Below are 14,871 nucleotides of genomic sequence, written 5' to 3' on the forward strand. Positions count from 1 at the left end.
CTGGCTATGCCTCAAAAATTGAGGCTTGGTCTTCTCTTCATGTCTTGTAGGCTCACTAAAATTTTAGAGCTGTTTGATACATGTTTGTGAGCCCTGCACGAAATCTTCAGTAGGAAGGTAGGTAGGTAGCACAGAATGATTATTTGGTGCCAAGAACAGTAGTTTAGGGGAAACCTCTGTACATTTAAGAGAATGATAATCTAGGAGAGAGCTCTGCTACCACCAAGATAAGCCATGAGGCTTCTGGAAAATGTCCATGGGTGCGAGATTGATGATTGAGACTAGGTGTAAGGATTGGAGAACAGAAAAGCAGATGGTGGGTTGAAAGTGCTATTGTCACTGCATATCAGATGTAACTGGGGATTGGGAAGAACTATTGTATGTAAGGCAACTATTGAGGGATAAGAAACAAATGGATTTGATATGGAGTGGGAGGGGAAAAGGAGGCGACAGACAGAGATTCATGGCTGGGCTCATCTCTCTCACCACGCCATGGCCCAAATGTACACACAATGTGACAAAGACCCAAAATGAGGGACACAAAATTATTTATGAAGAAAACATAAAATGCTGTAGGGTGCATTCCTTTAGTATGAATGACTCTTTCTGTAACCTTGGTTTCATTATTTCAGATGTAATTAATTTTCAACAATTAAAAATGAGGAGACATCATGTGTGTGTAACACAGGTACCCCCTGGATTACAATGAGTGACATCCCTTGAAATGAAGGCTAGTTGAGAGATCTGGTCAGCCTTACATCCACAGGAAAATACCAGTGCTAGAATTTATCTCAGCCTAGCATCACCTTCTCAATAGAGCTGGTCAGATTTTTCAAACAAACAGCTGTGTTTTTTTAATTAAATACTTTTTAATTAATATTATTTAAATATGACATTCTTCATTTAACAGGTTTGTAGTATTTTATTTTGAAAATTTGATAACATTTGTTTGTCAACATTTTTATAGCATTTTCTATAATGTTTTCAATGGAGATATGGAAAAATATTTAAAAAATGAATAATGGGTCTGTTGTGAGCTCTTCTAAACAAAAATAACTTTGAAATTTAAAATCTTTTGGCAAATAAGAACTATTTCCTGACCAGCTCTAATCCTCAACTTTAAGGGCCAAATTTGCAAAGAAGTCTGTAAGTCCATGGGCTGTGTACACAAATGCAAGCACAGATGTAAACTATAACTGATTATACGCAGAAATCAGATTCATTCTTATTGAGATGTGTAACAAGCCATTTGCACATACAGTTGTATTAATTGCACACACAAATATAGGATATAAATTGTTATTGAATTTTTGCATGCAGACTTTGGCCTTCTTTAAAAAAAGACTCTAAAATGGAAACAGTGTAATTGTCTGTGGAAGAAATTGGGAAAACTTCCCAGGCAAAGGGAGATATTATGCACTATGCATGCATGAGGTACATTTGCACCAATAGTTAACTGTTACATTGTGGGGATGTAGCAGGTGAACATGTTTTGTTGTAAATTTATTTTTTTCTGAGTGTTTTGTTGTAACTGCACACCTGGGATTCCCCCACCCTCCCACACCATTTGGTAAAGGATATTTACCGCGTGCTGGAAAGGAAACTGTAGCACATAACAAGCTAAGCATAACAAACTTTATAAATATTAGACAAAAAGCTCTAACCCACAGGACTGGTTGAGACAGGCTTCAAGTTCTGCAGCTATAATGTACTTGTATATCTTCAGGTACATTACACCCTGACACCAGATCCTCAACAGAAGTAACTGCCTAAGGGGCAGTTTATTCCTGTTATGGGAGTGGAGTAACAGTTCAGGTTTTGCATGCCCACTATGTATGTGGCATAAGTAGGGTTGAGCCAATCCCTCCTCAACACCCACTTTTTCAACTCCTTAGGGAGGGGCTGGATAAGAGTTGGGTAAGGGGTAAGTGATCCTAGACTAGCACAAGTAAGAATATTTACTAGCCACTGCTCCACTTGCTTGCGCATTGGACAGTGTTCCAGAGTATTGTTTTAACAGGATGTGCAAGGAATAATTCCACATAGACATCTGTATGCAGGATCGGGTCTGATGTGGATATGCTGAAGTTCCCAAAGCTTTATAATATTAGGGCAACACACTAGAAAAGGTAATAAATAAACCTACATTGTTACATCCTATTTGCTCTGTGACTAGATGATATAAGTTTCCAGTGTCACCAATCTCAACATTCATGAATGTTTCTTAATAAATCCTCATTTAAAAAAAGAATCTGACAGATACTTGGCTCATGTATCACTTCTCAACTTATATATGAAAATGCTTTGCAAAGGACGGGAAGTATTGTTATGGGGACTGTTGATGGGGAAACAGAGGCACACAGAGATGCTGTGATGTGCCCAGAGTCAACAGCAGTTCAAGTAGCAATATACTGAGATATTATCATGCCCAGTCCCGTGACCATACTGCCTGCTTTTCCTTCCATTCTTCCTTTAAAGCAGCCCAAACAAACTTCTTACAAACTGCACAGGTTCACATTGCACAGGGGCTCTGTAACAAAGGTACATTCTCAGATATATTCACATTTATGGTGACTTTAGAGGTCATTTGCTATTCAACTCTTGATGAAGGGAACCAAGATTTAAAGGTTTCTTGAATACTTCAGCATGTATTTTGACATTTATTGTAATGACAACGACAGCTTTCTAGACAGAAGCCTGTCATCCAATAAACTTAAGACATCATTTTAACTATGGCATCTGTAAAAAGTCAATAACTGCCTCCTCAAAGGGTAATCATGTCCAATGTGGGCGTCTGTGCCAATTGTGTTCTGAACAGCTGCAATCATCTAGGTTTCTCCACCCACATTTCCTCATAATTATCTTCATGAGGCTAAGGCAGCTAAGGCCAGATCTTTAGTGTTTCCTGGATCTCAAAATATCCACACACCTGTAATTCTTGGGCTACCAGTCCCCTTTCATATTCCTCTTAGTTGGTCCATCTAATTATCTAGTGCCATGGCTGTTTAATGCATTATTCATAACACACAGTGAATTTCAAGATATAATGCCTTCTATTTTAAAAAGGAAACAACTTGCATAATTAGACCTCCTTTGTGGCACAAAACATATGAATGTTGTAGTTGATACAGACTCTCTGCTCCTTCCAAAAATGAACCATTATTTTTTTACAATCATAGTTAGATCTATGTCTTTAAAAGTCTCTGTATTTCCAGCATCACTAACCAATGCGTTCACTTCAGATGTTTGTAGTTTACTAACTGTTTCAAGAGGGAATTCATTCTTTCCACATGTGGTACATTCAATAAGGATTTTAAATGGCAAACTAGTGAGAAAGTTATAACTTAATGAACATGTTACTTAAGCCTTCTTATTGAATGTCAAAATAACTTGGAGGCTACAATATATGGCTTAAATATCCAGCTTGTTAAATTCTGTTTCTGTGTGCTATGTCTGAAGAAAGTCAGAAAGACTGGACCTCTCCAACAACCACATAAAATGTGGGGGAGGAGAATGGGTGAGGGGGGCTGGGGAGGAATTATAAATGCAAATTCATAGGGAGAGATCCTATGCCATTAATGCCCCTTTGCTAATGTCCCACACTAATGCTCCAGGGGCACAAAGGGGCTATAAAGCTTCATGAAATGCAGGGAGCCCAACAGTTACCATAAAGCTAGTTCTACAGAAATTTCTTTTAGCCCCTGGCACACAGCAAGTGTATTGTGGTTGGAAGGGGCATAGCCAGAGTGCACTGCATTAGGGTGATTGTCAGCCAGTGTGGGACCATAAGAAATCAGCCCTATTCAAAGAAGCAGCCAGGAGGCTGCTTTAAGGTCTGCCACAGACAGAAATGACCCCTAGCTGCCTTGGGAAGCAGGGGAGCCCAGCTATAGCTCAAAGGTGAGAATCAGGCCTATGTCTGTCAGTGACGTCAATAAGAGGAGTTTTTCCCAAGTAGCCTAGAAGATTCTGTCCTTTGCTACTATGTTCAAGGAGACATAGAAATTGCAATATACAGTCAATGGGATCAGGCTGTACTCCTGTTGCAGACAATTGCAAAACTTCTATTAACTTTAGTGGCAACAGAGCCATGTTCAATTTTGCCACAGAGGAAGACCCATACAGAGTTTAAGTTATATATAGTATGTAGAGTCTTCTGCTTGCTGAAGTTATGAGTACATGGACAACTGAAGATTTGAAAAGATATATGCAGCTAAGGGCTTAATCTTACAAACACACAAGCATGTGGTAACTTTATTCCTGCAAGTAGTCCCATAGAGATTGCCCTAAGGAGCTGAGTGGGACTAAGCAGACAAAGAAAGTTGGTCATGTGCATAAATGGTTTGCAAAACTGTGCCCGAAAATCGCAAGCGCAGAAGGAGGCCAAAATATTAGTAACTGATACTGCACATTCTGCAAGTGTAAGAAAGTCAGGCACAGGAATGGTATTTCTAACTTATTTACTCTTTATGTCAGTGAGCTCAGCAGAGGACTTCCTAGCAGAACACAAAGGCCCCAAACCCTGAGGTCTTTACTTATGCAGACTCCTATTAATTCACAGGTTCAGTCTAGAATCTTTTCTATTTCACATTGCCCTAGTCAAATTCACAAATAAATTTATTTTAGCACTTGGCTCTCATTTATTCTTTCATGAAACCCAGAGAGAGGAAAAATCCTTTTCAGACACCTACGCCCAATATATATCAACTAAGAATAGAAACAATACAGAAACAGATGGAAATGTTAATGCTGACACTCACAAGCACGCATCACACATTTGTGAAATAATGAAAATGGGTGGGCAGTTTTTATGTGTATTCCATGCTGGATAGTATATTTTTCTGGTGATACATTTGCAAGAGAATTTCTCAGAGATATTTTCAGTTAAGCAGAGCAGTCACTGCAAAGTATCTCTCTGGCACGTGGGTATAGGAAGTCACAGACGTTGTTCATGTTTTTTTCACTGCACTGGTATTAGTCAGAGCCTGTCCCAGAGACATGTGGCATGTCCAGTCATATAAGGTCTGGTGTCCATTTGCCCATGATGCCTTCTCAGTATGTGTGATGATGGGGCTGCCACAAGATGGAAGGGCATTTGGAACCAATACGGAGTGAGAAACCTACTTGCAGAGTAATATATTGCCCAATGGGAGCAAGGGTATCTGAATTTGGCCCAGTCCTGTTTGTTAGATATCCCATGCCCACTGATCTTTACCAGGAATGGGTAGAATTTGCCAAAAGAAGAGAGAGGGAGAGCAAGAGAGAAATGTGGGGAAAAAGAACATTCAAGAGCTAGAAGTAACAGTTGTACAGTTAAAATAGATGGAGATAAATAAAATTATCCATCGAGTAGAAGCAGCATATCAATAGAAATTCCGTGGCAACATAACATATGAAAGAATCATTTATTTTTGGAATTAGATGAGTTTTAGCAAGAAACACAGCAACTAATTAATAATAGAGGTGTTCATATAGTATATCATATAGTAGATCAATCCCTGGGTGACAAAAGAAAAACTCGAGTTGGGAACGGGGGTTGATGATGATTTTACGTTCAAGGAAATTGCAAATTAGGGGAGTTCATTAAAAACAGTTGATAAAGAGAGAACAGTTTTGATATTGCTCTCTTCTTGTCTGGTTTCCCACCTTCTTGTGTTTGGTTAATAAACGCTTCTTATTTTGGGTTGACTGGCATTCCAAGTAAGGTTAAGTTTCAGAAGTAAGTGCAGGAAATGGGGAAAAACATGCAGATCACAACAAATCTCCCCACTTGCCCATCCTCAACTCACAACCTGCATAGTAACCTCAGCAGCCAGTTCCCTGTGTCATTATGCTATGGAAGAACATGGAGATTTTGACTAACTCCTCTACAACCAAGTCCAGGATTTTCATAAGTGTTTCTCCAGTAGGGGAGCTAGATTATTAGACTTTAATGATTGAAAATGTAATAAACAATAATATGCCTGACATCTGAGGTGATTGCTGTATTTGTTTTCTGAGATGGAAGTGGTGTGTGTGTGTGGTGTGTGTGTGTGTGTGTGTGTGTGTGTGTGTTAACCATTTAAACTCTGGTTGTTTTCTTATGTATATTAGAACAAGCTATTTCCATTTTAGCTTTATTTGCTGAATTCGGTTTCAGTATTGAACAGTCGGTGTAATATGTAGACAGTACTTTTCCAGGGAGGTTGTTTATCAAGTCCCCGTATCACGAGCGACAAGGGATGTTGAGTAAAGAGTTATATGACACTGCTTTGGATTAGCCTGAGGTTCATCGCATCAAGAACGGCAAACTATGTCTCCTGATGGAATAAAACATTTCCTTCCTCCCAGAACACCGCAGCAGCCCTACAATTTTCTCGGTTCAACTGTCAGATAAATTGGCAACTACACTAACTGGATAATACCTCCCTTAACGGTGCATTCACTGGAAACCTTAGCAACTGTATTAGTCTGAGGCAGGGATTTGCAACACACTAGGCAAGTGAACTCTGCAATTTAGACTGACAGCTGATTTTTTTCATATCAATCCAGGCAGTGCGGAGTGTCACAATATTTACTCCTCTTCCCTGCGTGTGAATTAGATTTTGGGAGGCAATCAGAGGTAGAGTGAAAGGAAAGGGAGCGCTGCGCCTTTAATGGCTCCCCCTCCGTCATGAGTCTCCTCTTTAAGCTTGCAAGCCCTGCAGATCCGTATTTAAAGCAGCACCATCTGGGCAGGTGGGAGGTGGCGGTGATGCTGGTGCCTCGGAGTTCCTTCGCCGCACGCTTTGGGATTGCATCAGCTGAAGCAGAAATCACCCCTCCAACACGGTGGAGAGAGGAGAGGAGTCATTTCCCGCGGGGCTCGCTGGCTCGATTCCTGCAGGGCTCCTGGGGGGTGGGGGGTGTCCATCACTGTCACCCCCCCGTGTGCGTGCCGACCCGGGCGCCCCGTGCCTCCCTGCCCTTGCAGTGTGTGTGTGTGTTTGTTTGTTGTAACCACACCCTGTTGTGAAATCGCCCAGCCTGTGCGGGCTGCTCTCTTCTTCCCCGAGCTACGTGAGCGCGGTGCTGCCGGAGGGGGCAGGAAATCGTCTAGTCCCCGGGGAGGGGCGGACGGGGAGAGCGGGCCCGCCCGTGGGCGCACACCTAGCCGGAGCCCGCAGGTGCCCCGAGAACAAAGGGGAATCACCGCTCTGCAGGGAGAGCAGATCGGCCCCTGGGGCAGGGCCCGGGCAGCCGCCTCTGCTCCGGCTGGGGAGGGCGCCAGCGTCCGCGCAGCGCAGCGGATTCGTGACTCCCGGAGACCCCCCTCCCCGCCCGCCAGTCCGCCCCCGGCTCCCAGGGCCCCGCGCCTCGAGCCTGCACTGCAACCGCGCGGGGGAAGCCGAGGCGAGAGGTTTCCACCGAGCGAGGCTCTGCCTCCCCATTTAAAGCCATTGCACGCCTACTGGATGTGTAGCACCTCGATCCTCCGGGGGAGGCAGGGGGCATTGCATCCCTCTCTCCCCAGCTGCACTGCCTTCCTCCCTACGCCACCCCCAAGGATCTACCCTCCCAGCCCCGACCAACAGGACTCCCTTTGCACCAAATGGGGCATACTGACTTGAAACTGGGCTAGGGGGAGAGAAGGCAGGGAAGGCGAGCCTCCTCCGAGCCGATCCCCGTGCGCTGGTGGAATGACACCCATTCCGCTCCGGCAAGTGCTGGGGGAAGCTCGAGGGGGGGGAAGACAAATAAACTCTGTGTGTGTGAGAGAGAGAACAGCCCCCTTAAAGAGCCAGAGACCCCGGGAGCCTCGCTACCTGCGAGAAGCTTCTGCTACTGCTGCTGCTTTTCCAAACTGCTGACTTTCCAGAGCTTATTTTTAGCCCGGAGACTAAATATTATTAGCTACATTTCTACGTAGGAAGAATTGAAGGGGGAAAAAGGAGCGAGAGATGAGCAGAAGGCTCACCAGAATGGTCTCCAATTGTTTTTTTGCGTTAAGGCTTCATTGTTGTTAATTTCAGAAGCTCCCCGTTTAATTATAGCAAAGTAGACACAGATCTTGATTTAGCAACATTAGAAGCGACATGCACAGTTCTTGCATACTATCCTATGTAACACACATAGCTGCATCAGTGATCTATCTAGAAATCAGTTAATCTCTATGTAGCTAAAGATCAGTTACATCTCCAGCTAAAATCAGTTGCATCTCTATCTACAGATCAGCGGCATCTCATTATCTAAAGATCAGTTTAATCTTTAAAGCATGCACAGAGAGAGAGAGAGAGAAGAGATTCTTAGATTTAATCAGATATAAGTTAACTTAAGTCTCAGTGAAATCTCACAAAGATTCTCCTACCTTTTCTATTCCTTTCCACACACAGGTCAGCAACAAAGGTAACAAAACTAGGCAAAGAGCAGGAAACAATCCCCACATAATAGACAGCAGCTAGAGGTGTTGTTGCTAGGGGGTTAGCACCCCTGTGCTTACCTTAGTCACAGCTAACACCACAAGCAGTGGCTAGATCTTGGAGATAAACACTTGCATTTCCCAAAGTTGACACCGTTATACCAACCCCCGGAGCTTGCAAGACTCTTTTGCCCCCTATTCCAGCCTGCACCGCTAGGAATTCAACTTCAGCCAGCTCCAAAGAGACGACAGAACTGGGGCTTGGTTACAAGTGCGATCAGCTTCCTAAACGAGAGTGTCTCCTTCAGCCTGATCTTTTAGTGTGAGCTGATGTTCAGGGATAGCCGCCTTTTAAGGGCTACAGGATTCACTCCGGATTGAAGCAGATACCTGGGGTGCTCCCACCGCTGCCTAACCCAGTGCCCCTGTCCAAGGTACTGATCGAACCCCCTCTCCCCCCAGCGCTCCCAAGACTGCACAGGGTGCTCCAGGAGGAAAAGGGCTAAAACCTATACTTTAATTAAGTGACACTTGATACCGCTTTAGACAGTTCCTTTCATTTCCCACGCGTGGTCACGTGAATATTGCCTTGCCAAAACCCTCCTGTTAATAGATGATCACATGTTGACTGGACCCTTTGCTTTGAAAGAGAATCTCCAATTTCCTTATCGGTTATATTCACTTATGGGTTTCTTTCTCCTCCCCTTCCCCCCAGCATCTGTAGATAGACCCAGGGTTCTTAATATTGGGATGCTGCTCCTTGTAGCCATTATATTTCCTTGTATTAACCCACTACCAATGGTGCATACAAATGTCAAGGAAATACCCACATATGCCACACATATATCAGACTCTATGCCCACATAGAAAAAGTGAACGACAGAACTTGACAGAGCCATCAGCACTGAACACTCAGATATTCCAGGTCCCCAGCTCCAAGTTTGTTATACGCAGTCTTTGCATCGCAGTCTTAAATCAAAGAGCATTTCAATTAAAGTTATACTGTCTAAAACAGAATTCATCTGGCCTCAGTGGGCTGTATTCTTTGGCTTATTAGGTACTAGAAAGCTGAGCCATGAGATTAGATACTGTTGTTAAGCAACATATCAAACATTTTTTGCAGTTATAGAAAGAGATTTTTTATTGGTACTCACCATTGTTTCTTTGCTGTCCTGGAGACAGAAGTGCCTTAAAATCCAGTCTCTCCAACAGATGCTGGAAGGTAATGTGTCTTGTTTGAAGTCATCATGTGAGAACTTCTGCTTTGCTCAGTGGATCGCCCACCACTTGGTGTGACTTATGAATTTAATAACCCTTTGCAATATCCGCAAGCTTAAACTCTCCACCACCTTGGTGACTACAGAAGACAGAATGCAACTGGCAGGGATTTTTAAAAACCTAAAGATTTACGCAAACGCCTTAGCTCAGAGACACGTTTCCCTTTGAGTTCTTACGTGATTTTAATGAATGAGAGAGGTTACCAATGATTACAAACTAACATGGTATAAAACGTGACTCTCACCGCCTCCCAGTAAATTGGGAGTTTGACAGAAAGTTCCCGAGGAAAGTCTTTTCTGGACACTCTCTATACAATAAACTCAGCCTCCAAATCACTTTCCTACAACCTCCTGGCTCGCATCTGGGGCTGTGCAAGATGAGCTGGCTCTGGAGATTTGCATTGGTGACAGGTAAGAAAACATTTGGCTTTTTAATGTCACGTTCACTCTAGCTAATACGGAAAGCACTCCAGGGACTTGTTGCATACTAGTTCCCGCAGAGTATAGCCAAAAGAGGAATATGTACAGTTGTCAAGACTAGATCACTTGGAAACCATTGTAATTTACAAAAGCAGAACTTCTGAATAAACTTCTCTTTCCTACTCTCCTTTTGACACGGCTTTGTGAAACAAGATCTGCGTCTGATGTTCCTTGGGAACGTCTGGATAAGACACCTCTGACTACAGGACTTTAGCATGGGGGGGGGCGGTTAGATTTGTTTTTCAACTGATCTAGAAACATTCTTCCTTGATCTTGAGTGTTTTAGCTTTCTTAATTAAAAAAAAAAGTTACAGCCAAAAGTATGGGGAATTCAGCCTCCGTCTAGTGACTGAGTTTGAATGAAGTTATCGCTGCATCTAGGATACTGTAATGGCTTTAAATGTGAGTAACGACACTGGTATAGCCAACTTGGCGTCTTGTGCTGTGAAATAACCCAATTGGCGCTCGGAGCTAGCTCCGTGGAATTACCCAGAGAAACATGTTCGCATCATTCAGTGTCTCCTCTTCCCGTAAATTGATTAACTGCAATTTAGTTAATCCAGTTATGTGTATTGTTTGAAATAAGGGTTACTAAGCATGGTGAGTCTGAACACGGATGGCTGGTGGCTATCTGTCTCAGAACAGAATGAGCGCTAGATTACAAAAGCTTTAGTCAGAAGGTAGAAAGGTAGAAAAGCATCCAAGCTAATAGATGACATTAATATAGTTTTAAAGCGACGGGAATAGTAAGTTGAAATGAATACACCCCTCCCCAAACGCTAAGGTGGATTCACTGGTGGAGAGTTGCTTAAGACACAATCGTAGATACAGTTCCAGTGATGTATATTGCAGCTGATGTGGTGGATACATGCCAAGGTACTTTCACACTGCTCCATGTAACACCCCCCCCCATACAGAGATAGATACCTTAGATTAATTTAAAAAGTCATCATGAAGGTATGCCAAGACAAACCCCTATAGTTTAAGAACAGCATAGTGTCTGGCATGAATCTAAGGAATTCTATTAATTCAGCAGAAATGGTGATAGGTTTCTTTTCTTCTCATTTTTCACTCGTTGGGTCCTAAAAAATACATAACTTCAACTATGATGCCATTGGTCACTCTGGTACTGCAAAAGGAATCCAGCTGCAGATTGTGGTGACTGTCAATGCCTGCCATGTCAACCAGTGCCCACTGTACAACCAAATTGTTACATCTCTTTAACCAAAGCTAACTTGATTAGTAAACTACATATTCATCTTGATTCACACCAGGATACATAGAACAGAAAACTTGTTGTCTTTTATGTTTCATTTTTATTTATTTATTTAAGGAAAGAAACCTTGTTACATTATATTATCATATAAAATACAAGGCTATGAATTACTCTTTATAGCAGCTTGATCAAAGTGCAATTTCTCCCCTGTAGAAAATAAATCCCAACTATCATTTCTACAAAGGCTTGCATGTGTTAAAGTTTCATTATTTTTCCTGCCATAGCTGTTTTCTTATTTATTTGGTAATTTCCAATCCATCCTAGCTCTCAAAAAGCATGGGAAAAACAACCCATTTTAAATATATATGTCTTCCTAAAAATGATAGCTTGAGTGAATATTTCTCTATATTTGGAGGAGTACTGGAGTTAAACTACAGTGTGATCAGACTAAGTTGGAGATCCATAGACAGTCTCTCTAAGTTTATGGCTGTTATTCTCTAATAATATCCAAATGCAAGATGCAGAGGTGTTAATTTGATCTAAGGTTCATTGGGCCTCCCCCCCATTTATTATCATGGGATGTTATATGAATTCTGTTTGGTTGTTCCTGTGCCTCCCTCCATCCCCAGCCCAGCTCTGAAAGTCATTGATTCAACAGTTACCTTTGTCTGGAAGACAAAGCAAACAGCATCTTCCATGACATCCATTTATGTTGATCCATGGAATAACCAGCAGATGCTGCCCTAAGACTGGTACAGCTGGCATCTTCCCTCCTCCATTGTTCTGGGTGCAAGATGTTGTGGAAAAACTACAAGGGTCTCTAGCAAAGTTGTCCAGAATAGCATTGTTGAGCTTCTTCCTTAAGAGCCAATTATGATTTTTACATAGTATGCAGCTAGAAGAAATTATGCATAAAATCTTGTGTTGGTATTAAACTATGGTCAATTTATGACTATACCCACTTCTCTCATTTGCCTTGTAAACCGCACTCTGAAGTGCCAAACATTTATTTTTCAAAAATCCAAGCCATATTTCAAAGATACGCAGTGTTGATTATTTGATAGGGAGCTTCAGTTTTCGAAAATTGATGTATTGTACTGAATGTGTTGATGTTCAGTTTACTAAGAGAATATCTTTAGACAATGGAATCTTGATTCAGTAGTTTCTACATTTGAGATGAAAACACAAGACGTCTTATTTTTGGTTACATGCAACTATGTATAGGCCTAAAAGTTCTAGCCCAACTATAGATACATGATACATTTCTCCATGCCCTTGGGTGGAGGATTTTATTAGTATTAGTTTTAGTTTTATTAATATTATTAGTATTAGTTTTAGCAATTCTTTCCATTTCCCACTCACTTCCCAGCTCTAGAAATCCAGTCTCTCATTTAAGCAAGCTCCAGCCACACCACTGGTAAGGACACATTGCACCTACAACATTTTCCGACCATCTATTTGGTTCTCAGTTCTCATCTCATCAATGGGTAGGTAGCCTCATATCCTCTTTAAGGTCTTAGTCATTTGGAATGTCAGGATCACATGATTCTATCAGTTTAGTAAAGTTAAAAGTGAGAGAATTCCTAATTAGCAGAGAAGGAAAGAAAACCTGCCCCATGAGTGGGACAGATGAAACCAACACAGCCTTAGAGCATAGACTAAAACCCCAAGTGTCAACTCTTTCAGTAAGAATCCATAGAGTGAATGTATTTGGATATTCTTGTTTTTTTCAGCCATTGACTTTTTTATTTCCTGAGGCAAATTAATAAGGTATGCTGCCACAAACACACACACATACTCATTTAGAAAGCTATCTAGAAAAGTTTCTGAGCCAGGCCTTTATTTATGGTAAGTCAACATAGTCCCATTGACTTCAATGGAGATATGTTGATCTACACTAGCAGACAGTGTGGTCTTTTCTCTCTGGGCCAAATTAGGCATGGGGTAATTGAAGGCAGGATTTGGTCTACAATGTTTCAATCCTGTCAGCCCCCAAGAATTAGGACAGATCACACAGAACAATCAAGGCAGTAATGAGAATGCTGCTCAAGTATATAAAAGAGCAAAAGGTCATTGATGGAATCAATAATGCTTGTAAGAGGCAACAGGAATTATTTAGTGATGGAGGAAGAGGAGGAGGAGGAAGAAGGCAAGAGAATACAAAAAATTGCAATAAATTCCTTGCTTTAGTGTTCACAGGACATATATTGGCCAAAATTGTTGTGACATACACATTTTCTACCACAGGAAAGATAGTGAAGAAATTTCAGGCCACATTAGAACAGGTGACTGGAAATCAGTAAGGCATATGGGTCAGATCAACTTTATCTCAAAATGTTAAAATGGTATAGGTGAATCACTGATAGAAAGTTAAGAAAGTTCCCTGCAACAAAGGTTTTATTTGAGGACTTTCTAGAAGCCAGCAGACTAACGACATATTTGCCAGGAAAGAGTACTTTACAGTTACATTGCTTGATTGCACAGATTCAACATAGAAAACAGCTATCACTGAACATTTATCCAGTCCCCCATGCTGATGAAATATTGTTCCATGCAGCACTTCTTCTAGTATTTGTCTAGCCTAAATTTAAATATCCCATGCTATGAGGGTTCCCTCAATTCCCCTTGATCTAATATATCTTACCAATTTCTCCTGTTATTCAGTGAAAATTTTCTCTTTATTTTATCCAGTTGCTCATACATATACCTCCTTGAAACTGCTGTCCTTCCTTGTTTGCATCCTTCACATATGCAGCAACATTTCCACAGTTAATGAGGAAAACGCTACCCGTATTAGAAAGCCCTCGTTTTGCCTCTCTTTGGTTTAGAAAATTAGTTTCACCTGAGAATTGCCACATTTACTTTGAAGGCAAAAGAAAATGTTTCTTCAAAGATGAGGAAACTTCCAGTTGTTTTTGAATTATTTGTCTCTAGAAATTCCTCTGATTTAACAGTCTGAAATTGGCCAACCCTTCTTTGTCTCCCTCTAGCTCAAAAGTAGCTTGTTGCTAATTCTTCAACTTTCCAAACAGTTATTTCTCCTTTAAAACTCGTGTGCAGCTATCACAAGAGACTAGACTGTAATAAAGCAAAGATACTCATTTTTGTTATGGATAGTTTGGGGGCAAAATCATGCTCTGACTGATTTAAGCTGCAGTTATAGGCCCAATTTTGCTCCTATTTTTGTCAATGGGAGTTTGTTTTTGCCATTGACTTCTTTGGGAGCAGGCTTTGACACTTATCTCTGTGTGTGAGAGCATATTACTCTCTGTTGGCTGGTTGCAGCTTAGAAAGAACATAAAGTGCCATTCTATAGCTGATAGCTAACAGAGATCTTCTTTGTAGCACTTTGGACCAAGACAAGGATCTTGGGGCTGAAACGGGTAGGGTTTGGCACGGAGAGGTAGATTTTCACAGTGAAGGTTATAACTACAGTCCCATTAGAGTGCTGATTTGATCTCACCTGTAACTCCAAATACATAAAGAATCTTCATGCTTTTACATTTTCAGCTTTAAATCTC

The 14,871-nt window shown here is 41.5% G+C and overlaps 1 protein-coding gene across 2 annotated transcripts in view; it reads right to left on the reverse strand.

Annotated features, from left to right (window-relative positions):
• BDNF (brain derived neurotrophic factor) overlaps positions 1-9,642 on the reverse strand; it is a 49,917-nt gene extending 40,275 nt beyond the window's left edge. The window contains exon 1 of one of the 2 annotated variants that reach the window (XM_030560212.1): positions 9,532-9,642. In XM_030560212.1, coding sequence (XP_030416072.1) covers positions 9,532-9,534 — 3 coding nt within the window. In that variant the 5' untranslated portion in view covers positions 9,535-9,642. Of the gene's footprint in view, positions 1-8,458; positions 8,639-9,531 lie in introns of those variants that run through there. The other variant, XM_030560214.1, reaches the window with a different exon arrangement.
• Positions 9,643-14,871: the final 5,229 nt, after the last annotated feature.

Source organism: Gopherus evgoodei, chromosome 4, assembly GCF_007399415.2.
Source record: "Gopherus evgoodei ecotype Sinaloan lineage chromosome 4, rGopEvg1_v1.p, whole genome shotgun sequence".
Lineage (NCBI taxonomy): Eukaryota > Metazoa > Chordata > Testudines > Testudinidae > Gopherus > Gopherus evgoodei.